Source organism: Varanus komodoensis, unplaced genomic scaffold, assembly GCF_004798865.1.
Source record: "Varanus komodoensis strain SLA01 unplaced genomic scaffold, ASM479886v1 scaffold57, whole genome shotgun sequence".
Classification (NCBI taxonomy): Eukaryota; Metazoa; Chordata; class Lepidosauria; order Squamata; family Varanidae; genus Varanus; species Varanus komodoensis.
The window spans coordinates 2,260,327-2,286,400 of NW_025336182.1; the positions used below are offsets into that span (position 1 = coordinate 2,260,327).

The window sequence follows — 26,074 nt, forward strand, 5'->3', positions numbered from 1 at the left end:
ATTGCAAATTTGCGCACAAGTCAGTCTCTACGCAGTTTTGCCCCTCCTCCACTTTGCTGCTCCCCTTGACAGCCGTAACAGGAAACTGACCAGGCACGACTGCACCGATCCAACAGAAATAAAAGTATACTTATGAAAGACCGACAAACATCATTCTAAAAATTTATGAATGCAGCTGCACAATTTCCAGGCGCCATTCTTTTTACAGAAATGCCCCCAGTTGTGTTTTTGGAGGCTCCGAAGGAAAAGGGGGTGGTGAACGAGAGGAGGCAGCCATTACACTGGAGCTGCCCGGAGGGGGAAGGAGGAAGGGAGCCGTTGGTGGGCCGCTGGGTGCATCATCATGGGTTGAAGGCCTGCGGCTTCTTTGTGTTTCTTTCGCTCTCTGGGACTCGGCGCTTGTGCAGTGATTGAGGCTGAAAAAGCTCAAGGGCAGGGCGTGGGTGGACTGGGAGTGCCTACACGCCCCCCAGGAAGAGGAAGCATGAGTGAGCCGCAGCCCATTCAGAAACTGGGGATGGGGGGAGGCAGAAGCACACACCATAGATGACATCCTGGCGCTTCATGACCTCCTTCTTGTGCTGCTGCAAGAACTGATTGTCCACCGCTTGGCTCCAGGAATCGGCTTCGAAATCTTTCTCATTTATCTCAAAGTCACTCATCAGCTGGTTATAAATGACTTCAGCTCCTGGAGAAAAACAAAAGACGGACCGAGATGGGGAAACGAGGTTGGAGGAGGAGGGCCAGGAAGACAGAAGGGCGGCCAAGCCACGGGTGCATCCGAAAGACTCCTGCTGCTCCAAGGCAGGTTGGGAGCCATCCCAGGGAGAGAGCCGGAGCACCGGGGCCACCGAGCTGCGCACCATCAGCAAGGACAGGCAGCCATGGCTCTTTGTGCCTTCAGGGAGGGGCTGCCAGAAGGTGCCAGGTGCTGAATGGGAGGCCTTCTGCGATCACAACACTCATGGACACAGGAAGAGAGAGACAGACGCCTCAGGAGTCCTGCCTTTGAATCGGCTCAGGCAAGAGCTGCAAGGAGGCGCTCGCCCTGCCCTCCTCCCCACAAGCCTGCACCTACCAATGCGGCACACGTTGCTTGGAGAGCAGCCCCTTGCATGCGCAACCGATGGAATGCGCTCCCCAGAGAGGTCCGCCTGGCGCCGTCGTTATTTGCTTTTCGGCGCCAGGCCAAGACCTTTTTATTTAAATGTCATTTTAATTGTTGATTTTATTTATTGATTTTAACAACTTTGGCCAGGATGTCTCCAACTGTATCTTATTGTACTAATGATATTTATTTATTGGTAAGCCACCCCAAGGCTTAGGCGAATGGGGCGGCATATAAGTCTGCTGAATGAATGAATGAATGAATGAATGCAGGGTCCGTGCAGCCAGCAGCGTGTGCTGCGGTTGCTAGGAGCAGGCTGGGGGATCCCGGCTAGGGTCCCCCTCGGTCATGATGCTCCCCGGGGGACTGTGTGCAGATTGCTGCCTCTCTGCCAACGCTGCCTCACAGGGCTCTGGTTGTGAGGGCAGATGATGGATAAGCAGAAGACCCTGCAAGCCTTCTGGGCCCTTGCAAGGGGAAAGGAATGTGCCGGCCGGGATGCTAGCGTTCCAGGAATGCCCGCCTCGGCCATGGCAATGGTTTGGATGAACTTTTGCATCGGGGATCTATGGTGGCTGCCCTGCACGTTCGGGGAGATGTGAGAGAGCAGGCTTTCAGCGGGAGTGGAGAGGTCAGAAAAGTAAAGGCACGGAAGCGGTTTGCCAAGGTCGATGTGCCAGTAAGAGTGCTGAGAACTTGGTGGCAACACTGAGTCCAGGCTAACTAATGTGATCATTCATTTATGGAAATGAACCCAAGGAAATAAATGTTTTTTGCACATACAGATATCCTCTGCCCCCACCCCCCACAATCCCCTGTTCCATCTGAGCTTAGGTGCAGTTCTCACAGCACCTGGGGCAGGGGAAGGTGAACCTCCCCAGACCCAATATATTATTATTATTATTATTATTATTATTATTATTATTATTATTATTATTATAACATTTCTATGCTTTTCTATATTGCTTCTATAATTTCTATATTGCTTCCTATCCCAATGCAAAGTATTTTGGGGTGGCAGAAATTCACATTCAGGGCCATTCCTTTTACAAAAGGGTCCTGCTGGAGGGGAAAATGGCTCCAACGGGCTTGTTGATACAGACACACATGGCTGCCTGCAATTTCTGGACTCTCCTTGGCGGCTGTGTCACGACTTCACATACACAAGGACCGATTCTCGGAAGGAAATGCTCGCCCATGTCCCGTATCTCACCTTCATCAATGAGGGATTCCACTGAGAGTGTTCGGTTGCGCATGTTGAGGGAATCGGTGGACTGGGACAGGATCCTCCGGATGCCCAGGGCGGATTCATCACTGAATGTCCTGGAAGGGAGAAGGAAACATCGTTGCCATCCACCACAGCCTTTCCCAACCTGGTGACTCCCAGATATGCAGGGGCTGATGGAAGTTGCAGTTCAGCACACCTGAAGGGCACAAGGTTGGGAAAAGGCCACTCTGCCATATTGGTTCTCAACTCTTTGGCCAGGCAATATAAACAGACCGACCCACTGAGGAAGATTATCTTGAGATACTGAGAGAATATCCTGAGCACCATGGATTAGCAGGGAAGCACTATGGAGACCAGTCTTCCCAGCTTTCCGCTGACACCACAGTCACGCCCTTTTCCAAAGCGAGCTGCCACTTCAAGACGATCCCAAGAAGTCCTTCTTCCGTCTCCCAACACCTTTTCCAAATTATTATGCTCACGATTATTAATTCCCTTTCTATAGCACCCCACAGTGGAAGCTCTCTGGGTGGTTAAAACGGTATATAAAATAAAACAAATGTAAGAAAAACAAAACAGTGTTAAATTTTAAATTAATTAATTAAAAATGTAACTTGCCCTGCAATGTTTGTGGTGGACACACTTTTGGAAAGGGACAGCGAGGGCCGACTCCGACGGGACCCCAGCAAGGTCTGGCGAAAACTCTCCGAGGGGTAGATGGCAGAGTTGGGGCGCTCCCTGGTGGCTGCTGCAGATTCAGGAAACAACGGAGGTGAGACAGGGATTGTGGGGCAGACGCTGGTTCTTTTGGAGCATCGCGTGCTCCCTGACCGGGGGAAATCGCACCTGCGTTTCCACAAAGAAGGGTGCCAAGATTCAGCCCAACTTGAAACACCCATCGACCTCTTACTCCAAACAGAAACACCTCAGAGATGTAATTAAGAAAGTGAGGCAGTCAAAAGTGCTAATTCTCTTTCATGATTTCCAAGCTGGTGAAAACAAGTTTCAGGGCAATTCTTTTGTAAGGTCTGACCCAGATAAAAGGGCCCCCAAACCAGTATCTCCCCACAAGCCTCTCTTGCACTTGCCTCATCTCATCAGCAGAGGGGCCCCAAACCTTTTGGGGTCGGTCAGTAGGCACATTTGGGATTTTGAGAGGACCCTGTGGGCCCTCCCACCAATGACTGCCATGGGGAGGGGGCTGCTCATTCGTAAAACTGCTTCCCTAGAAGCCACGGCTGGTCATCATAAACTCTCTTTCCCAGAAGCCATGCTGGGGGGAGTAAAATCTACACCCTGTGCCCAAGAACCTCAGCACAAGGCAGAGGTGGGGCCTGAACCCCAGAATGCAAAACCACCTTTTTGAACCCAAACAGAGATAGTGTCAGAAAGAGCAGCTCGTTGCTTTGCAGGACGCCAGTCTCCCAATTAAGACTAAATGTTGTAATTAGAAAACTCTTAATAAAAGCGGAGTCCGGAAGAGCACAGAGCTTGGGGAACGACAAGAGAAGTGCACGGGTGCTGCCTGTGGACTTGTGAGGCCAGTTCCTGAGCAGGGGACATGCTCTCGTTGGCCCTTTCCATTCCCCGCCCTCTGTGCCACCTTAACTAGCACAAGAATTTTAGTTCTCACTTTTGTTCCTCAGGGACACCGACTGAAGTGCTGAATTGTTCTTCAGCAGGGCTGCCTTTTGTTGCTGCGTGAGAGAGAGAGAGAGAGAGAGAGAGAGAGAGAGAGAGAGAGAGAGAGAGAGAGAGAGAGAGAGAGAGAGAATGAGAGAGAGAATGAGAGGGAGCTTGAGAAAAAACAATGCAGCGCCAGCTGGACTATTGCAATAAAGCTCAAGCTGGCTTTGAAGCATCTTCAGCCTGGTTTGTGGCGATTATCTTGGAACATGAAGATTGCAGTTGCCCCAGTTTACTGGGAACAGTGCCTGCTTCTGGGTACCTGTCTCTGGTAAATTACTGTCTCTATTTTTATCTTTTGGGGATGCATGCTAAAATGTTGTTCTGGAAAGCATATTCTCAAGCACTCTCCCCAATCCTTTCAAGGTGTTTTGTATATTTTACTGTATTTTATTGTTGTTTTTAACATGTAATTGGTTTTATTAGGCTTTTATTGTGTTTTTATCTTGTGGTTGTGAGCTGCCCAGAGATGCTGTAGCACAACTGGGCAGCATACAAATAAATTAATTAATAAACAAGCCTCCCTCCCTCCTCATTCGCACAGGGTACGCTGTCAACCCACCTGGGCAGGGGGCGTCCTTCCCGGGCTGAGCATGGCACCCAACCTTAAGGGGACATGTGGCAGCTCAATGCCGAATATCTATGCTGAAGATATTCAACGTGGCAGTGAAGCCTCGGCCCCGGCTTGGCATTCTTGAAGGGGCTGCCCAAGTTCATGGGATTCACGCCTAGCTCCAGCGCTGCACGGGACAGCTAAGGTCCTGAGAACAGGGCCTCTAGTGCAGAGGGACGCGCACGCAACCGGGGGAGCACGACCTCGGCCCCTCAGGGGCTCTGCAGGGGCCCGCCCCCCTTCCCTGCTACTCATGGGCTGTAAGCCATAATATGTTGCCATTTTTGGCCCTGCTCCATCCGCATGCAGCCCGCTCGGGTGCAAAGAGGTTCCACATCCTGACACAGAGCCATCCCTCTCTGTGGGAGCAAATTCTCGCCACTTCCCTTCTCGTGCTCCCACACTGTCACTGCCGCCAGAGTGAGTTCCCATGACGACCAAGACGCAGACGCATGCACGACTCACCTTCTGCTTGACTTTGGTACAGTTGGGCAGAGTATCTTTGCAGCGGTTGTGAATGGTGACATTGCAGGCTGGAAGAGAAGAGCAGGCACTGCATTAGAAAGCAGGGCAGCTACCTGGACGCCCGAATTCATCAAAGCAATGCGAAAACCTGACCCTGCTCCTCTCGGCTGTGGACAAACCGGGCAGGACTTTGGCTGCATCAGGGACCTGTCCTGAAGCTAGCTATGCATCTAGGAAGATGTGAGCATGTACAGAGCCTTTGAGCATATGCAGAGTTTTCGCTAATGGGCAGGACCGAAATGCAATAACAAAATAAATAATAAACGAGGCACATGAGGTTCAAGGAGTTTTATTACTGCTGGACATCCTGGAAGTCACACACTTTTATATTCTAATACTGCTTTGTATCTTCTAGAGATTGGAACGGAGAACAATTTCTGGAGTGAAGGCATGCACTTTTAGTCTGTCTTGGGCACGCTCTCCCTTTCTTTGCATTGCCGCAGACGTGGCAGTCCTGACCTCTGAACACTGATTTAAAGATGCTGGCCTTGCTGGGTAGTACCATCCTGCTGAGGTTTGCTTTAACGGGGGGTATTCCAGCTGTGAACTGGTCCTAATGATAGTTCAGGATAACTAGAATTGCCCTGTGAGGTGACCCTGCAAAACTACTTCAAAGCCAGGTGCCCCCAATTAATGCAACCCATGGCCAGTACGGAACCCCCACTTCCACAGAACCCCCTGCCATGAAGCAAAGGGGAAATACAGGTGGGAGAATGTGGGGATGCACAAGCCCAGAACAAACTCTCAGGCTAACTACCGTAAGGGGACCAGGAACCTGACTGGCTCCATATGGTGGGGTTTGCCACTGTAAGGCAGTGATAGGGGAATCAGGAGGAGGCTAAACTGCTCAAGGTACCTCAGAGCCACTGCAATTTTGGTGGCAAACAGTTCAGCCTGGTTTCCATTCAGATGCTCTGCCCTAGAAGGGGATTCCTTCTCGGCTCGTATGGACTGGTTACATGGGCCAATCCAGTTTCCCATCACTCCCAAACTGGTTTACAGTTGTAGCTAAGGGGTTAGAAAGCATGCTCGGGACTTTGAGGCAGCAGAGACCAGCCGGTGTAATTGTTGCCTTGCTCCCTCAGCCAAGGGCTCCATCCTGCCTCTGCCCACAGAGCTGTGGCATTATCTAAGCATGTTTTATCAGAAAACTCCTAAGGTTGCATTACTGGCCATGATTTTGTTACAGACAAGTTTGTAGCATAGACACAGCTTGGGGCGTGTCTGCACCGTACATTTCAATCAAGTTAGAAACCTGTGCTGCCCGTCATGGCCCCCAGCCATGGAATTCTGGGAACGGGAATGGTAAGGCAAAATTCTGAAGGTGGACTGAGTCCACCTGGAGAATATGCAGCACCCACCAAAACAGCAGCTTCTCTAGCAAGACTTGTAACGGGATGTTAGTGCTCTTAATGAATTGGAAATACTGAGTTGTTTTTCCTTTCTTTTGTGTGTCAGTCCCCAGAGTTTAAACCGTGTCCCTCATTTGCACAGCTTGGTGAAACAGCCAGTGCACTAGCTCAGTGACTCATGGAACATCCAAGAGCACATGGGTGGGAGGAGATGCAAACAGGAAGTGCGATTCGCTGGCAGAGAGTCATTTCTCAATTATGTCTGTACTTAGAGGGAAGATGGGTGGGTGGGCGGGAAGGAAGGACCACAGACATTGAATGTGCAGGTTTTAAAGGACGCAGCAACAGCAGTGGCAGACACCTGAAGGCTTGGGTGGAAATTTCAGAATGAAAGGGCATGGCAGCTTGGGCACTTTGTAAGTCGCTGGGCCTCATTCAGAAGGAAGGCAGATTGCTGTGACTCCCCTATGATGAGGGGAGGGAATTTTGCACCTGTGTAGAGAAAACCCTGCTGATTCTTCATTAAATCTGCATCAACAGCACATCGGAAGGCAAAACCCGCCACTGCTTATAAAACTCCCAAGAACAGAAACACTGCATGCTTTCTGTGCCGCAAGATGATGCGGTGCTCTCAGAAGATGCCCTCATCTCTCCCTCCCACCAGGAAGGGCTTTGTCTGAAGCGACTCTTTCATTATATGTACTTGCCACTGAAAATAAAAGTGCAGCTTTTCAGAGGAAATTTCGCCTGCTGGGCCATTGACCAGGGAAGTCCGTTCAGCCACTTAAGGGTCCATCCCCAGGCCAGTGGAGGCAGAAGGGAGGCGTGTGGTTCCCAGCAGGTCCTTCTGACTCAACTCATCCAGGATTGCACCTTTAGTCATTCTTAGCCAGTGAGATGTGGGGGCCCTGCTTCCCATGTGTCCTCACCCTTCCTTTCCAGGCACCTTGTGAATACAGGCTTCTCGCACCTCACTCCCCTGCGCCTTCTGAGCCGGCTGCAGGGTGGCCAGCGCTGCTTTCTGGCTGGCCTTCTGCGCTTTCAGTGCCCTAGTGGCAAGCAGATTTTCTGCAGGGCTGCCAGTGGGGTGGGGAACAGGCCTAGTGTCACCCCCTGCAAATGCAGGATGGGCAGAACTGCAACCGGACTGGATGGGGTAGATAGGAAAGGCAGCCCTGTGGAATGTCTGCCTTGCGAACCCTTCCATGCCTTGGATCACCCTAAAATTTGCAGAGAGCGCTGTTGCAACAGTCTCGGACTTCAAATGTGGAAGTGAAGTCACTCCCTTACAGCAAAGCAAGAAAGTATTATTTTGCCAGATTGGCAGGGCTGATTTCTGTCTCTCACATGCGGCTTCGAGTGCAAAAGGGAAGAGTGGGGCTCCCTGCAGAGTCACTCCCATTCCTCGGGGCTCAAGGTCTGCCCCCTAATCTGCCTTCCTGCAACAGCTTGATTTCCGGAAAGAGCTGCTACTCAGATCAATGGGAAGAATGAGCAGTGGGTGGGGAGGTCCCCAGTTTGAATCCCGCCCTGGCCACAAACGCACTGGGAAATACAAAGATGGGCCCAGCAGCTGCCTGCCTGTGTCCCTGCTGATGCCAGTTGTGACGGGGAGAGTACTAGTGGCCTGCCGTACAGGGCTAGCATAAGAATTAGTGAGAACACGTATGAAACCACTTGGTACCCTTCAGGAAGGAATGCCTGCTTATGATTAGGGCAATCTGCCCTGCATGAAGAATAATTAACACCCTGTGCCCATGCCCCGCACCTCCAGCAATGCACCAACAGAATTGTGCAAGAGTACATCTTTTCTCTTGCTGTGCACCTTTAGGTCTAAATTTTGGCTTCCAAGTCACAAGAAGTGGCAAAGGTCTGCTCCCAACACCAGTACTCTCCACATCCTCTTCTCTGGTTTGAGGTTTCAGCAGGCCTTGCTCATAAAATATCAAGCGCAGCTCCACTGCAGAATGACTATAAACTGGGTTCTTTTCTCTAATGAATGTGAATTTTCCAATCCAAACCATGTGCATTTATGTATCTGTTCCACTGCTGTACTGTTCAATAACTGAACAACAGCAAGGCGATTGTGCAGAATTACAACACAAAAACCACATAATCTCGTCATTATTAATTATTATTATTATTATTAAGAGTTGAATGGTGATGGTTCTGGCTGCTTCCAAGCAATGCCTTCTAACATTCCTCTTCATCTCAGGTGTTTTGGGGTCTGGTGTGAGTCACTACTGAGCATGTAGCTTTCCGTATATGCTCAGAGGCACTCCCTGCAGCTATTTGGCTGGCCTGAGCCCAGAGCACTGGAAAGGCTGAGCTCTAGCAGAAGAGAGCAGTGTCTCTTGGTCTGAGTAATTCCATGGCATTTGTACAGACATATTCTCATAGCCTGTTCAGACTGCCAGCTTCAAGAGTTTTAAATTCTTTGTTTATCGAGTTATGATTTTTCCCTGTTTGAGACTTGGCAGTTGTCATCTGTTCAGCCACCATGGCTGGTCAGGCTGAGTCTGTTCCCCACATTTGGAAGAAAGAGATCAGAAACACAGGCGCGCCTAGGCCAGGAAAAAGGCCCTGTCCGAGATAACGGCCGAGAAGACAATTGTGTGATTCAGTCAGCCAAAGCGCCGGACCAGCCTGCAGCGCTGCTCATTCGCTTGTACAAAGACAAAGCCCCCTCCTGATTCCCAGGATCAAAGCAGAGGAAAACATCAGAGTCCCAAATCTGGCTGCAGCCCAGCTGGGGAATAAGACAGGCCCACCAGGGAAGGCAGGGGCAGGCAAGATGCTCACTGGAAGAGGGCATTGTCTGCATCTGGAAAGACCTGTATATGCTTAGAAAACAAAACTCTTACAGATACTGTGGAGCTCCCACACAGAGCAAGGCCATAAAAGCACCTCTGCACCTTTCCTTCAAGAAGGAACACCTGCAGTTTATCCCTTCCAGGCACCAATCCCCACAAAATAATAAAAATTAAGCAATGGATGCAGCAACCTCCATATGATTTTGCAGAAACAGTTCCAAAACCATCTCAAAAACAGGAATGCAACACTCCTTTCTCTGCAACCTCCCCCTCTGCCAAGAACCACCCCTTCCAGGTGCTCCCAACACCTGTAGGGGTAGCTCCCCACTCTCGCCTGCTCCCCTTTCTGTTGAGAAGAGAGAGCGAGAAGGGGCTCCAGGGACCTCCCAGGGCCTTGAGGTGAGGACTCCTGGCCATGGGGATGGCAGAGGGGCTTCAGGAGGGGAAAGGACCCCAGCAAGCCAGAGGGGGACGTCTTGTGGACCGTTTGTGGCCCACGGGCTGCAGGATCCCCGCCACCGATCTATGGCGAAGAGGTGCTGAATGTCACATAGGAGCAGTGGACCTGCTGGGCGTCAGAAGGAAGGGGCCTTTCTCATCCCCGATCCTTTTAACTGGGGATACTGGGACAAAACCAGAGCCCTCCTCTGTGCAAAGCATGTACCCCTACTGCTGAACTGGGCCGCTCCCGATCCCCAGCCAAGCCTAGCTTTAAAAGCCTAACTTTAATAGCTCCAGCCAGTGCGGTGCCGCTGTCCTCCAGCCAGCCAAGTTGCTAACGCTGCTGGCCACAGCTGGACTTTCAAAAAATGCTTTCGTTGGACAACCGTTTTTAGCAAATAGACACTGGGAGCTGCTTTGATGCCGCTAACTGGTAACACAAAAGTACTTCCAGAAGATCCCCCACACCCTGCAAATTCCAAGCCCACCCCCGACTACCAGGGAGGAGCCCAGGAACAAAAACACCAACTGGCCGCTTATTTGCAGGACCATCTGCTGGGCCCGACGCTGCTGCCAAGTTCTGCAGCCCACGCAGAATGGACAGTCTCCGCTGGAGCAGAAGGGATCGGCGCCCGGGCTTTTGTGCTTTTCGCACGGGAAGGAGGCTCTTCCCCAGAGCAAAACCCGAATGCATGAGGATGCGCTTGGCTCCTCTGTGGTGAGGGAAAGGTCGTCTGCACACCCACAAGAGTTTGCAGGCACTCGTGGTTATTATTTCTTGTGCTCTTGGAGTCCAGGGTTTGTAAGAGGTTCTGGGACTGAACCCGCATAAAGGAAGCCCTGAACGCTCTCCAGGTAGGGCCCGTGGCCAGGTGATGCACCCCCTAAAGGCAGCCCAGGAGTAATTCTGCCCGAAGACAGGAGCTGAGGACTTTGCATGCAAAGCAGGTGTTCTTCCAGCAAGAACAACTCCTCCAACACTGTGCCTCCTGGATGCTTCGGGCCTTCTCACTGCCCTCCCAGTCCAGCTGGGGTGGGAGAAAGGGAGGGGAGAAGACGGTCACACACAGCCACTGCCTCAGCTGGAGGCTCTTGCTTGCATCAGTGCCTGAAGCTGAGCAGGGGAGCAGTCTCTGCCCTTCATTTTTGCAGGGTGACAATGTCTGGACCAGGCTGGGATCTTGCCACTAAGCTCCTCAGCCAGGAAAATGTTGGCCATCTTCCATATAGAAAGCACACAGTAAGCCTCCTGGACAGAAAACCCCTTTGGAAATCAATGCAATGCTCTTGGGCCCCAGCCCTGCACTCTTCTGCAAGTCGGCAGTCCAGACCGCTGCCAATACACCCTGACCGTCCCATCCTGCGAATCCTTCTGGGCAGGAGGGAACAGCAAGAGAGAAACAAACAGGACGGAGCTGAGCAAAACAGAAAGAAAAAGGGGTGACTATTTTTTACTGTGGCCGTGCCCACCTCGGCTTCAGCCTCAGCCATCAGTGACATGGAGCTCCCAAGATATTATCCACAAGGGAGTGCAGTGCTTGGCAAGAAAAGTTTGCCGGCCCTTGAACTGCAGGCTTGCCCAAGACTCCCCAGATGCACTTGGGCCAAAGTTTCTGACAGAGGCTGCTGATGCTCGGAGAAAGCATGTTGCAACATCCAGCTGCTCCCAGATAAGGAAACAACGGCAACGACTCCCAGTCCAGCAAAACAAGCCACACTTGCTGCCCCGTAGCAACGGCTGTCTCTGCAGAGAGAGGTTCCAGACCGAAGGAGTGTTGGTCCAAGACTGCAGCCGCTCTCAAGTGCCACCTTGCCAGGGTGGAGGAGGCAAGAACAAGCCAGGAAGGCCCAAAACCAGACTGAGGCGCGATGAAGTGATATAAGGTCAGGGAGTTCTAGCTTTGAAGGAAGAGCTCCCACGCACTTTCTTTGCCAGAAGCAAAGTGGAGAAAAACCAGTAAGCAAATAATCGTATTTCAGAGAGTCGGAGGCGGCACATACCAGGCATTGCTGCCCACAGTGTGCTCACCCATGCCATTGCTGCCTCTAGAAAACAGGTCTGGCAGGTTTTTACAGTGCTCCAAAGCCTATAGAACCTAGTTGACCAAAGTCCCCTGTGAGGCAAAAGAAATGAGGCTGAAGCCAGACCAGCCCTTCTGGAATGGCATGGGAGGAACAAAATCAGCAGCGAAAATACCTACAGACTCTGGCTGAGGATAGGCGAAAGTGAGAGTACTGTACCTGCAGTCTCTCTCTTCCAGCTCTCAAAAATAAAACCAGTCTCAGCTGAATCAGCCTAACCTGCATGGCACAGTCAACAAGGACGCTGGTCCCAGATTTCCGGAAGGCCATATTGATGAAGCTAAGCTAGTTTAGTTCTGTTCTGTGCCTGGATGGAAACCTTCTCACATCACCTTGAGGGTCATCAGAGAAGAATCAAGAGAGGTAAATGCCACATACAGTCCTCTAAAAGCATGCGCACCTCTCCAATAAAAGTTCTACTCTATGAAACATATTTATGTATGTAAATAGCACCGATGAGGCCTCCAAAGGGGCTCGCATCCAACGTTTAAAGTAACAATAACACGACCAAATAAATTAAAAAGCTGAAAGCAGAAAGTGGGGTGCCAAGCCTCTTTCAGCCCAACAGTCAGGGGCCATTTCAGAGACACTCTCGGGGTCCACTTTTCAAGTGGAGGGAAGGACTGGAGGCAAAAAGGGAGGCAGCAAAGTACTGGGGCTAAAACTACAAGAAGAATAACCCAACCAAGCAGATTGTAGTTTAAAGTTTGTAGTATTAGTAACTCAGTCTTAGGAGAGGCATTCCAATCTTCCAGGACAGGGAAAACGCCTGCACAAAGTCAGGGAAACCAGCCAAGGACTGGTGATCGGGGAAAGTTAAAGGGGACATGGCTATCTCTGGAGACACACCGGGCAGGATTTGGCCCCCAGGCCTGAGGCTCTGCACTTGTTCCATAAACGGAGAGAGGAAAGCACTCGGCCATAGAAAAAGAAACGGCAGGTCCAAAGTGGCCTTAATAGAACTGGGCAGTTTGATCTGGGTCTCAAAGGCCCAGGCAGAGGCAGAGGCAGAGGGCACTGCAGTGCGAGAGTGGACTGCACAAAGGAAGCCCATCTGCTGACTCTTCAGAACTGAGGGTGCTTAGCAGAGGACATCATATGATGAGGCTCTCAGACAATCCCTAAGAAGAGGGAAATGCTGAAAAGGAAGTCGAAAGGGAAGGCTAAGAGGCTTGAGGATCTCCGGAAAGCTCAGGGGTTACTCAAAATGGCAATCATAGAAGCGCACGGGTCCAGAAAGGTAGCGCCGAGGCCAAGAGGTCACCAACACTGTCAAGGAAGCCCTTGGAGCAAAGACAGCCCCCTTTAGCAAATGGAGGCCTTGTCGAAGCAGCGAGAACCAAGGGGAGCACAAACATGGGCAAGCTGACAATAAGGGATGCAAACCGTTTTGAGGAGCACATCCCTAAGGTCATTAGGACCAGCTGTAATACACCACTGAGATCCATCAGAAACAGGAACCTGGCTGGCGAGGAGACCCCCAAGGGCCCTGCTCCTGTTTGTGATTGGCCCTCCTGACTGTGCTCCCCCTTGGCTGGTATACAGAGGCATCCTGAGCCTGCTCTCTGATGCTGGAGGTACCGTCAACAGACTAGCAGCCGCTGAAAGCCGTTTGCTCCATGAATCCCCTCGGAAAGCTGCCCGAACTATCGCGAATTCCACAGTTCACATTCCGCACTGGCTGAAAAAAGGATCTCTTTGACCTGCCCTGAATCTCCTGCCATTCAGCTTCGTGGGGTGACCCCACCAGGTCCGGCAGTCGGGCAGAGGAAGAAAAAGCCTCCCTGGACAACTAAACCGTCTGTGGTGCTCCCACCCCCGGTGTGTGCACAGGCAGTGAGTGAGCAGACCTTCTGGGGACGCATCGTGGAGGAGACCGTGAGAGGAGACTGTGAGTCAGACCAAAGGTCCCGCTCACTCCGCTCATATGGGAGTCACATGCCGGGAGTGTGAGCAGTGGCGGGTAGATTTTATTTATTTACACATTCCTACCCCATCCTTAACAGTGTCTCAGGACAGCTTACAACAATCACCAAACAGTAAATAAACAGAAAAAGTACGACCCACATAAAGCAATAAGACAAGGTAGAATGCAATGAATAAAAGATTCTCACTCTTGCTCAGTGTCAGGGAAATAGATTGGGCCTTCTTTCCTGGACGCCTGTTTTTTGCATATCAGGAGCATTTGGTTATGTGGGTCCTTGGATCAAGCAGGTTTACCATCCTGACTGCTATTTCTGAGAAGCAGGGCTTAAACTCTTTCTGTATTTATATTTATCTTAAATTGTCTGTTCTGCTTATCTGTAACTTTGATGAAATCTGCTTTCATTGTAAAGTCAGTACCCTTGCTTGGTAATCTAGCCATTTCACATGGGGAATGTCACAGTTGAAAGTCAGAATATGGAAGAAGTAGCTGATGAATGGGCGATTTTAGCCCTCCTCAGACATTCTTCCCCACAGGTGTCCTTCACTGTGAGGTGAGGAACATGGTTGCCATGTCCTCATCGCCGGATTCATCGCCCGCCAGGGACCCTGCTGTACCCACGCAATGCAGAACCACGGAAGAGACCCTGCAGCAGAAATCCTTCAGAAGCGGAGTGGGCTTCTCGTTCCAGATGTGCAAGACACAAATCGTGGAGGGCTGCACGGAGGGGGCACAACCCATGTGCTCATCCACAACACTCATTGCACAGCATGAATCTGTGGGATGGCCAAAAAGCGTGATCGGGTCAATGCCAGGGAGAAAAGGGGTAGTGTGGAAGCATGGTTGCTCTTTCTGATGGGCAGCAAAGGTGTTTCTAGGCTGTCGAACCTTCGGATCTTTCCATCAGCATCAGTGGAAGGTTTTCCCCTAAGTTTAATTGCCTTGCATGTCAGCAAGGGTGCGTAAGCGGAGGGAGGGGAGGTTAATGCTTTTCTCTCTAGCTGGACTCTCCTTTGAGAATTGTCCCTTGCATGGTAATTAAGCTGATTTCAAAAAATTCCATTGGCACTGATGGACAGCTCAGATGGCAAGGGACAGATCTCGGGCTGTGGAAAATGAATCCAGGGCCGTGACCCCATCAGCCAGGCCTAACAACACGCTCTGTCCCACAGGCTGGGGAGGAACAGCTCTAGAAAACGTTCATGCCAAACCAAGGAAAAGGCAGCTGTGAAGCTGTGTTTACTATTTTTTGGAAAGCAGTTTGGAGTTTAACTAATTCTTGTGAAAGCAGAGGCGGCGATGGATGATAAGTGCATGCTGGTAGATTTAATAGTGGGCCCTGTCAGAAGTTTAGGCTTTAGCCCTGGGCAATGGGAGGAGAGTTATGGGCTAGTCACAGACTCAGTCCAAGCTACCTCACAGGGTTGTTGTTATGAGGATAAGACTGAAAGGAAGAAAAGTATGTAATCCACCCTGAGTTCCTTGGAAGGCAGAAGGTGGGATATAAATATAATAAATAAATGGACTGATGAATACGCATATGTTGACATTGCTTCCATCAGCAAGAGAGAGCTAGTGATGGATCTTCTCCTCCCTACAGCAACATGAAGCAATTTTTTCTCCCCCACCTTCTGGTAACTCAGAATGCAAAGGTAATCCAGCTGACCATATTGATTATCTTTTATTATTTCTACCAGCTGATGTGATCAGAATTTCCTGCTGCTGAGCTGCTAAAATGTCAACTGGAGTGGCGATGTGGTTATCCTCGGCCCCCTTCAGGACGGCTAAATTAATGACGTGCCTCCAACACCACGTTTCTATGGTCTCTGATGCAGCGATATGATCACTGGTGTAAACGAATGAGCACTGGTCCTCTTCCTTCCAGACAATGAGTTTTTATCTGCTATAATCTGGAAATTCAGAGCCCGAGTGTGTGTGTGTGGGGGGGGGGGGGGGCTAGTTCACAGAACCTCAGGTTGTGTTCTGCAATGAATTAGAGTTCAGACTTTCAGTAGATTGAAATTAGGAACAGTGTGTATTGGAAGGCTGCAGCATCTCAGGTCGAGCCTTTAAAGGAAGACTTAGACGCTCAGAGGCAGGAGACTGTCCCTCAGACATCTTGGACGGCATTCCTGGTCACTGGCTGTGCTGGCACAGGTGAAGCCTGAGGCCCAGGTGTCTGTGCAAGTGAGCTAAAGCATCCCTGGAGAAGGAAGGAGGAAAATACAAACCAGCCCCCTTCTCTCGGGTCACAAGCCATCCAACCTGGGAAGGGAGTCCTTCCCGACTCCGAACGCTGCAAAAGCTGTGCCTTGAACAGGCACAAAACACCATCCAGTTGAGCAACCCTGGAGGGACCATTTTCCAAGCCACTTTTCAGCATCCTGTCTCTGTGTGGGCCTGTTCCCAGTGCCCAAGGAGAAGCCGCGCATGCTGTTCCCAAGTTCACCCACAAGAGGCTTACTTACTGGGGCAAATCAGCGCTTCTTTGGCAGTGATGCTCTTGTTGCAAGCGTAGCACATGGTCATGCCAGAGACGGTGATGGAAGTGAAGAGGTGCCCGTTGGTGTAGCGGGCATCTTTGTCTTTGCTCTCCTTCATCCTCTCTTTCTCTTTGTTCTGCGGGAAAAGAGAAAGCCTTGGATTAGTGTTATCAGTGGCAAGAGCCCCACCACCCAAGAAAACCTCCTCCTTGGCAGAGCCACACCGGAGGATGAAGAGGGCTTCTCCCCACCCTGACACGCACTCTGCCCTGGCACTTCTCCATAGCACGCCCCTGTTCCCATTCTGCCAGGATTCGCACATCCAAGCAGCAGGGCCAGCAGTGCAGGGTTGCGGTTGGACGTACAGCTGCCCATCAGGACAGTTCCTATGGCTGCATTCCCATTTTTGCCACCCCCAGGTCTTTTGTCAAGTGAGTCCACTCCCTCTCTCTCTCTCTCTCTCTCTCTCTCTCTCTCTCTCTCTCTGTGTGTGTGTGTGTGTGAGAGAGAGAGAGAGAGAGAGAGGGAGGGAGGGAGGGAGAGAGAGAGAGAGAGAGAGAGAGAGAGAGAGAAGGGCAGACAGAAAGGTGCATCTTACACATGAAACAAGATATCTCTCAAATTTTGAATGCCAGAAAGATTTCAGAATAAACATCCAAAATTGGACATTGGGATATTCTGGGACATTAAAAAGCACAGACACCAGGAAAAAAAAGACTACCACCCCAACTCCTGCAGTTACTTTAAGGTAAATATGTTAACTACCAGCATGGCAAAATGAACATGCCTGGTGCTCTTTTCTCCCTGAAATGTCAGCCACGCCCATATATATATATATGAATGATGTGGACATGTCTACTTCAGTTCAACTCAGGTGCGTGGCCACTTGAAGCCCTGCCCGGAAGCCTGAGGGAACCCTTTCTCCCACAGCTGCTCCGTTCCCTTGAGATACGCTGTGCACACACACAGGCACCAAAGCTTCCCGTGTCCCTCGACAATCTGCCTCACTCAGGTGCTTCTCTAAAACCTTCTGGAGCGCAGGAGTTTCGGTACACAGCCCCTCCCTCACGTTAGCCACCAGAAGAGAGCTTAAGCTGGGGATACTTTTTCCACCTCCCTGCTCTTTTAGAGCCACAGGGATTCTGGAAGAATATTGGACCTACCCTTTGACAGAGATCGGAAAGTGCATTAGCTTCAGACAGGTCCTGCACCCCCCATTTCTGCCCCCGCCCCCCGGTCAACCTCCCCAGTCAAAGAGCATGCCACTAGCTGAGATCAGGTGCACTACAGAAAGGTGCTTGTGAAGCAGCCACTCCAGGTGACTCAAGTGAGCAAGCCAAGCTACATGTATGGCTATCAGCCAAGGGGCAAAGCAACTGAATTATCCCAAGGGAACATCCATCAGTCACCACTCCCGCCCTCACCCTGGCCCCGGGGAGCAAGATGCACACAACCTTCACACACAAAGCAAGCGGTACACAGCACAGTGGCCCCTCCAGCCTCGGTCCTCAACACACCTTTCCCATATTTCCTCTCCGGCACGACTGCCGTCCGTTCCAGCTCATCCCTGGACCGGATGGATCCCGACAGGTTCGCGAAACTCCAAGCCTGAGCTGCTTCTCATAAACTGTAGGATAACTCATCCTGGTTTGAGGTGGGTTGCCACTGAGTCATCAAAAGCCCCCGTTCTACCCGTGATACCACCAGAAGCAGGAAAGGAAAAACCACTATGTAAATTGACTTGGGTCTGAAAAGCTCAGAGAGAGAAGATGCGAGGAGGTGGTGGATGAGGAGGTGGAAGGAAAGGGGAAAAAAAGAAGACACCCATGCAGTTTGTCTTCTGCTGCACCTCGCTGCTTCCAATAACCATGACAACCATGTGTCTGGCTGAGAAATTCCACCGCCACCCCCGATGCACGTGCCTGGCTGTGCGGTCCTTAGCACCGAACAATATAAATAAACGGCCTTCTTGCATCTCGTTTTCGTTATGGGATGGGGGGCTGTCGTGGAGACCAGCTGAAGGGCCGTTTTGACATGATAAAGGCAGCATGGTAGCTAAATTGTGTGCCTGTGTGTTAGGTCAGAGAAGTTCTCAAAGGCAGCTTTGATCCCCTTTGATTAGGAAAAAATGTGATATATTTTCCCACTTTAAGTACGATGTCAAATTTAGGTGGGCGCACAAACTCCAAAATGACATCTGGGCTTGACCAGGTCTCCAAATTGTTCTGCAAAGGCAGAGGGGCTAAACGAGGATGCAAAGTGTTTGGATTTCACCAGCAAGCTCAGCTTCTGTGTAACCGTTATCTCAAATCAAGGTGCTTAGGGGCTTGTGCCTGGGACCCCAAGGCTTCAGCCAGAAACCTCAGCACGCATGATTTGGCGATGGTAGTGGGTGACGCAGCAGTGTAAATGCCCAGTCTCAGGGTTTTCTGCGGGTCCAGAAGAAAATGAATCATGCACGGCACTGGCCTTTGTCCTGGGCAGTCAGTATAAAGCTTCTGGATTCGTCAGGCTTGATATGAATACCAGGAACTCAATTTCCTGTTTTGCAAGGGGCCACCTCCAGGCCTGGTTCTGACAGCCTGAAGAAAGGGAAGGCTGATGAAAACAGCGGCAAAAGCAAGATGTCTAATTTCAAAACAGAGAAGGATCAGCCAGGAAACTTGGGCCACTGGCATGCTCTCAACACTGGCCAGTGGAAAATTGCAAAAAGGCGCATGTAGACGCGAGAGGTTTAAGTGCCTGCAGAGCCTGTAAACAGATATAACCATGGCAAGGCAATCAGTTTGCTAAGGCAGCTTCCCTGGAGGAACAGGAAGTGAGATGAAGACTTCCTGTTGCCACATGCCTGAGCAACAGCGCGAGCAAGAGGCCCAGCTATTTTTGACTCAACAGGCATCCCAGTGCTGTGTGAAAGAGAGAGAGAAAGAGGTGTGTGTTGCATATTTTCTTGGGGGGCACGCAGGCCGGCAGAGCAGCGCTAGCAGTGCTTCAGCAGCGGAAGCTTTCCAAGGCAATCCAGAAGATACCTTTAATATGCCAGTGTGCCCTTTGGAGCTCTGAGGAGTAAGCATTTATTCTTCCACCCATGCCTTTAAAAAAAAGATTCCAAAATCCATGTTAGTGTAATTCCTTTATGAAGCTGGCCAAAATGACAAAAGATTGAGCAAGCTTTTAAAAACTTCAGTGAAGAGTTTGCAAACATGGGGGTGGGGGCAGATTTCTGCTTCCTGGTGAAATCAGTACCTGTATGTTCAGAGTCCCACAATGAAGTGGGGCAAGGAGGGGTCTGTGGATATTCAGATGAGCCTCAGTGGAACAGGGGTGCCCACACCTGCAGCTGTCCAGAGGACTGCTAGAACCAGAAAGGTAATAATGTTGGACACTCATTCTGGAAATATAAAACCCAGCTGTTACACAGACATGTTTCCATTCTGGGAAAAGTGCATATTTAACACACTGGCAAAACTGGACTTTTAATAGTCCAGTATACCCCTTGGGGATACTGAGGCACAGTGTCGTGGGGACTGTGGGAAGTATTCCAAAGCACAGGATCACTTTCCATGGATGCGGGTTGGTCCTGTTTTGTGTGAACCACAGTGGTGTGCTGGAACACAGCCTGAATTCCTCAATTAGTGTACTTTTACAGGAGGAAGGTCAGCAAAAGCAGACAAGCTGCTTTATTGAGTAACTTTGATGCACTTCCACAGAACCACAGGGTTTCTTGGAACGCCGTTTGGAAACCTTGGGGCTAGGCTGCCATCAGATGCATGTTGGGCAACTGCTGCCAGGCCACTGTGAAGAAAGCTTCAGAGTGGCAGAAAGTATCAGGTTTGCTACTGCGATGCAGGTGATGAATCTCAAGGTCCCGTGAGGCTGAGAGGCAGGAAGTGGGGCCTGGGAGTAAGAGGGCAGGACCTGGTGGAGCGAGTGGCGCCTCGATCAGGCAGCACATGGCTATGCCTGGTGCTTCGAGTCCAGCACACTGGAGCACAAGGGGTAAAAGGCTGCAAGCCGAGCAAAGACCAGCCCCTCCTCCTGCCTAGAGGCCTGCCATACCCTCTGGCCCTCGGACCTTCCAGAGGCAGCAAGGGATTCTGAGGACAAGGAGGCACAGCCCATGTCTGTGGGACAGGACCACTGGTGGGTTATTGCTTTACCCGAAGCAACCGCCTTGCAATCCAAGCGCTTCTCTTCTCTTCTCTTTTCCTCCCCCTCCCCCTCTCCCTTTTGCCCAACACCAGTCATTGGTGGCTTCCGGGCTCTTCTGCAGCTCCCCCTGCCAATTCTGAAAGATGGAAATGCCTCTCCTGTGGCTCAGTATTGACAGAAAGGGTGCCCCATCCTATGAATATTTAGAGTTCTCTCCAAACATGCACAGGATTGTGCCTTCAGGCTGTAATAAGGCTGAGAGAAATCCCTCAGCATCCTCCTCGCTGGCTGCCTAAGTGCAGGGGCTGCGCTGTGTCTGTTCACCCGGCTGCCTGGGGCAAAGGAGCCAGTTCGCCTGGCCTGCTATCAGCATCTGCTTGGCCCCTTGGCCTGAGCATACTTATCCAGGCTTCCCTGCTTTTGTCTCCACCAGCCTACTTTCACGGGGCCTCCTGCATCACCCCACCCTCCAGCTTGATTTTATCTAAACAGGAGAGCATTAAAACTGCTGCCTGGAGATGAGAAGCACTCAGCGTTTAAATAAGCCCCTCTGCTGTTTGTTCAGTCCCAAAGAAGATACGGGGGTTTGTTGCTGAAAGGAAGCCCGGTTTGGTGTCCTTTCAGCGCAGGCGGCCAGACAAAGGGAGCTTTGTTCTCAGTGGCAAGCCAGCAAGACCTCTGCCCTGAGAGGAGCATGCCTGCCTGCCCCTCTCAGCAGAGGTGGGTTTCGGGTCTCTGAAGCAGCACCAGGAGGGACTTCAGCAAGACAAGTATGTTATTCTGTACTGTTTGGACTGCAGCCAGAGGGGAAAAGCAATTGCAGCACTGAGAGGAAGCAGCCTTGAAATTCTGTATTTAAAAATACACACGCCACTCCCTTCCACACTGCAGCATTTGAATGCAAAAATCCAAGAGGGCCTGCCGTTAGGAAAGAAGTTAGGGAGGCCGGGAAGGTGTTAGGCATTTGGAAAACATTCTGCGAATCAAACCGTGCCACCCAGCTTCGGGGCAACGGCCTGCACACATCCCGAGGGGATATTCCCTTTTGTACGAACAAAGCTTGTACACGGGAGCCTGGCTCGACTGGGTGTCCGTCAGCCGCCCTGGACTGCAACCCAGCATGCCCAACCACCGGCCTCGCCGGCTGGAAATGCCGGCAGGAGCGAGGATGGGGAAGGCGGATAAGAGTGGCAGACGTGCCCCGAGAGGAGTGTGCAAGAGAAAGGGTTCTCAACAGAACAAGAAGAGACTCGCACGAGACCACACTGCCAACCTGAACACAAATAGCCTGCTCGCTCGCTCTGCGCCAGGAATACTGGCCAGTTCAGCCGCACAGGGAGCAAAGGGATCGGCCTACCGGATGCCGGTCGCAGGGGGCCTCCGTGGCACGGCAAGCAGGGCATGTCTGAAAAAGCGCTCGCAGCAACTCAGGGAAGGGAGCCCATCCAGGCACACACACGACATGCGTGTTATAATCCCGAACAGACGTCACTGCTCTGCCACTCACTTCCACTCTCCTTGCGTGCCGTTTCTCCTTGCACTATAAGCCATGGGCAGGGACTGTCCTGTTTAACAGACCCCACGTCTGCTGCTCCGGGAACCTTTAAGGCAGAGGAGCGACAGAAACTCCAGGTAAACAAAACAAGGGACGGCACACCTGACCCACACAGCTCAAAATTCCTGACCGACTAAAATGGACATGGAAATCCCATTCTGACCCACAAATATAATGACCAGCCAGCAGCCAGCTGGGCCTTGAGCAAACCCCACTGGCTGGATTTTCCAAAAATAAATACGGGGTGGGTGGAGAGCACCAGTTCTTCCCTACCGAGTCTCACTGCACTTCCGGGAACTGCTGAAAGGACAGAACGTGTGTCATGCCTGCAGGACCAGAAGCAACTGATTTTTGGCAAATCAGAGGACTTTTGGGCTTAAAAGCGAGAAATTCTCCTTTCCCTCCCCCACCCCAAGACCACCCCGATGTTCATAATCTGCTTTAAATGGGGCCAAGCAGCTGGAAGCCGCTTAAGCCCCACCAAGCCGTGAGGGTGGATTTCCCTGCGATGTGGGGTGCTGGCACTCGGACCGTAATTTCCGGACCAAAAGGAGATGGGCTCCTCGTCCCAGGGCCACAATCCACTCTGCTCTGGCTATGGCCTGCCATTCTGGGAGGGTGGCTAGTGCTGCAGAACTGCTCTGAGGAAGGTGGGCGGCTCACCAGGCAGTTCGGTTTGGCCTCACAGGATGGGCAATGTGAAGGAAGGTACATGGCCGGCATGAGGTGAAGGGCCGTTTTACTGAAGATGTAAAAACCACAGCTTGGATCGCAGCCACTCACCCAACCTTTCATTAATTCATTATGTTTTACACTGCCCAGTTGCTTGAAGCTCTCCAACCAGTTTGCATCCATTAAAATCATGGATTAAAATAAAGCATGATTAAACATATTAAACATGTGGAAGTTTAAAGCCACAGTATACAAAATCAAAAGAAACAGCAGCAGTATAAAGACCTGAAAATACAAGAGCAGCTTTAAAAGCAATGCTGGAGGACTACAATGCCTGGAAAAAGCAAAAGTGCCAAAAAGCCGCTGCCGTAGTCCCCAGGCTAGCTGCTCCAAGGTCATTCCACAATCTCTGCACAAGACTGAAGAAGCCTCTTCTAAGTAGGCACCTCTCTCACTTCCTTTTGCAGGGACACCTGGAGGAACCCTTCCTAGGTTGCATCCAGGCCAATACAAAAGGGAGGAGACAAGTCTTCAGGTAACATAGCCCACAGGACACTGGGTAAGATCATGCACAGTCCTGAAAATCACAGAATGCTTCATTAGGCAAGAGTTTCCGCTACTTTTCTACTGCTGACGGAGGCGCAGTATCTCCTGGTCACAAAGGGTTGCAGCCTTGGGACCCCTCCCACAGTGCCCGTTGAGGGTAGCATTTGTGGAAGGACCCCACAGAGGCTGTATATTCAGTGCAGGAGACAGTCAGTTGCATAAGGAACCACTTGGAAGGGCGAAAGGACTCCTTTGCAGGCCCCACTCTGCGCAGACAAGCCCTACACATGACAGGGTGGGTCCTGTTCAGTGTTTTTTGCTCTGTCATTGGCAGGAAACTGAAAGCAACAGTGCACACCACAGAGTTTGGACAGTGGCAGTTTTTGGTTACAGACAGTTGGGCAGCTGGGGATTGAAAGAGGATGGCCAGATTCTCGGTTCTTGTTCCTTCCAGCTCCCCTATTCTCTGCTACTCGCTGTCTAGTGAAGAGCTCTTCCTACAGAATAAGCCCTGTTTGGTTTGGGGGTGGGAAAGAACAGGCTGGTTGGCTGGCATTTTGCCCAGTCGACCAATCTAGGTTTAATGGGTGCAAAGCTGTAGAGCCTTGGATAAAGTCAGATGAAATTATGACCCACTTAAAAAATAAAAATGTTGAATTTGTGGCTTGAAGAGACTGGTAGAGAAGAAGCAAGAGGGAAACCACAAGTGTCTTTCACAGTCCCAAGAAATATTTCACTGGGAATACAAGACCGTCTGCATGCAAAGAATGAGCCCAACCCCAGTGGATGTTCATTCTTTGCCCATTCCTGGGACAAGATCCTCCGTTCAAACTAAGATCCGGGGCTGTGGCCTGCCCCAAATTCAATCTCCATCCACCACCACCAAGGCTGGAAGATATCCGGGTCGAAAACATCGACTCCACCAGCCTGCTTTTGGTACCATCGCCTGTAGCAGACGACATGCCAGTGGGATAAAGAGCACTTCTGGGATGGGGTGGGGTGGCGGAGTTAGAAACATAAAAAGTTCAGCCTGTCTCTATATTTAGGGTGTCACCTGGCAATCTTCAGAGAGCTGAAAGGCGTTTTATGAAAGGCGGCTGCTAGCCATGTGTGCTTTCATCCTCCTTTTTCTTCAGATCACAAAGGTTCAATAGGTTTTGCCCTGTTTCAAAACCTGAAAAGCCTGTGTGACCAGAGGGACAGTGGGCCAAAATAAAGCTCACACATCCGCTATAGGAAATTAAACCAGCCGCAAAGCTCTCTTAGGAACCATGGTCTGCCTCCAGCCCTAAGTCCACCCTTAAGGTGCCCATATGCCTATCTGGGTTGTCTATGAGTCTATGCAACCTTGCACGGAGCCTCACAACCCATATTCCTGGCCTCTCCAGAGGCAGAGTGGAGGAGGAATACTAGCTGCAGGTGGCACTCCAGCCAGCAGCCACATTCAGGAACATGGGCGAGTTAAGATGGTATTGCAAAGGAGGCATACAATGTTAACATTTTCATGTTGCCAGTGAACCTGCTGTAGTTTAAGGCAGTTTCTCTCAATCTTGCGCCCATTTAGATGCACTGGGTCTCAAATTCCCGGAATCCTCCTGGTCAGGGAAATTCTGGGAGTTGGAACCCAACACAGCTAGCCAGGGGGCACAAGGCTGGAGGGGGCTGGTATAGGACATGCTGACCAAAGCAGTGCTCCCTAGTGCTCCAAGGAGAATGGCAGCAAGGGACAGGCTTTCCAAGCAGGGCCCCCTCACCTGCCCCAGTTGCAGAACCCTCACCCCCCCACCCCCACCCTGTTCTGCCCAGCGCCAACGCTGCCATTGTTTCAGCACAAGATCAAGACTTTCTTTTCCCTTCCAGGCACCTGATGGTGCTTTTCAGTATTAGCAGTTTTATTGGGCCCTGGTAGTTTGTTGATTGCTCTTACCTGTTTCCAATGGTTCGAAATGTTTGCATTTTACTAACGGTATTAATGTTGCATTTAAATTTTTTTAACCCTCTTGCCTATTAGCAAATCTTGTATCATGCTACCTGTAGGTTTACAATCCCGGGTAGAAAATACAGTGACTGCTCTTGGGGGGGGGGGGGGGCGGAGAGGGGGCTTTTCTGACAGCCCTGTGATGCCTCCACCCTTTGCGTGGTCCACTGTCCTTCCTTACCCTTGTACAACGCTTCCCCCGTTCCTCAGTCCTGGGCTAGCCTGGATCATAGATTCTGGGCCGCTCCTAAGACCCCTAAACGGTAGCAGGCCTGGCGCCTTTGTTCAGCGAAGGGCGCTCAGAAGCCCAGCTGCAAGAAGCAAACAGACCCGTGGGGGAGATAGGCGCGCAGGCTCCCCTGCTGAGGAAGGAATGTTCCAGCTCAGAGGGGGCAGGGAAGCATTCAGGGCCTCCTGCCCTGGGTGCATCCATGCATGGCTGGTGCCATCAAGGGATCCCAGGGAAAAGGCTGGGCTGGGCTGGGCTGGGCTGGCTGGGCAGGCAAGTGGAATTCCACCAGGCGCCAGCAGCCCAGAGGCCGGCACAAGCATCAGCACAAAGAACCTGCCGGTTCAGCCTTGTGCTCCAGGCCCTGGGCCAGAATGGTCCAGAGGCTGCCTAAACAGCCTCTGGACCAGAACAAACGCCCAGAAATCTGCTTGCGCGGGGGCCAGGCAGCCGCCCACGGGAAACCTGCTTGCAGCACAGCCGTGCCCTTCGCTGGCGAACTCCTTTCTTGACCCACTGCAACCTGCCCGAGTGGCCTGGGAGCTCCCTTGGGTCCACTGCCCAGCAAGGCGAGTAAAACCGTGCCCCACGTTTGTGGCATGTCTGAGCTGCATGACAGAAGACCCCCTCCATAAATACACATATTCTCTACACACAGAAAGCTAGCCTGTCAGGGCAAAACTAGATGAA

At 51.3% G+C, this 26,074-nt stretch overlaps 1 protein-coding gene across 4 annotated transcripts in view; it reads right to left on the reverse strand.

Annotated features, from left to right (window-relative positions):
* ARHGEF2 (Rho/Rac guanine nucleotide exchange factor 2) overlaps nucleotides 1–26,074 on the reverse strand; it is a 131,164-nt gene that overhangs the window by 19,832 nt on the left and 85,258 nt on the right. For 3 of the 4 annotated variants that reach the window (XM_044449341.1, XM_044449342.1, XM_044449344.1), the window contains 6 exons: nucleotides 16,238–16,388; nucleotides 5,098–5,165; nucleotides 3,967–4,030; nucleotides 2,952–3,081; nucleotides 2,322–2,431; nucleotides 542–688 (listed from right to left, as the gene is read on the reverse strand). In XM_044449341.1, coding sequence (XP_044305276.1) covers nucleotides 542–688; nucleotides 2,322–2,431; nucleotides 2,952–3,081; nucleotides 3,967–4,030; nucleotides 5,098–5,165; nucleotides 16,238–16,388 — 670 coding nt within the window. Of the gene's footprint in view, nucleotides 1–541; nucleotides 689–2,321; nucleotides 2,432–2,951; nucleotides 3,082–3,966; nucleotides 4,031–5,097; nucleotides 5,166–16,237; nucleotides 16,389–19,281; nucleotides 21,103–26,074 lie in introns of those variants that run through there. The other variant, XM_044449343.1, reaches the window with a different exon arrangement.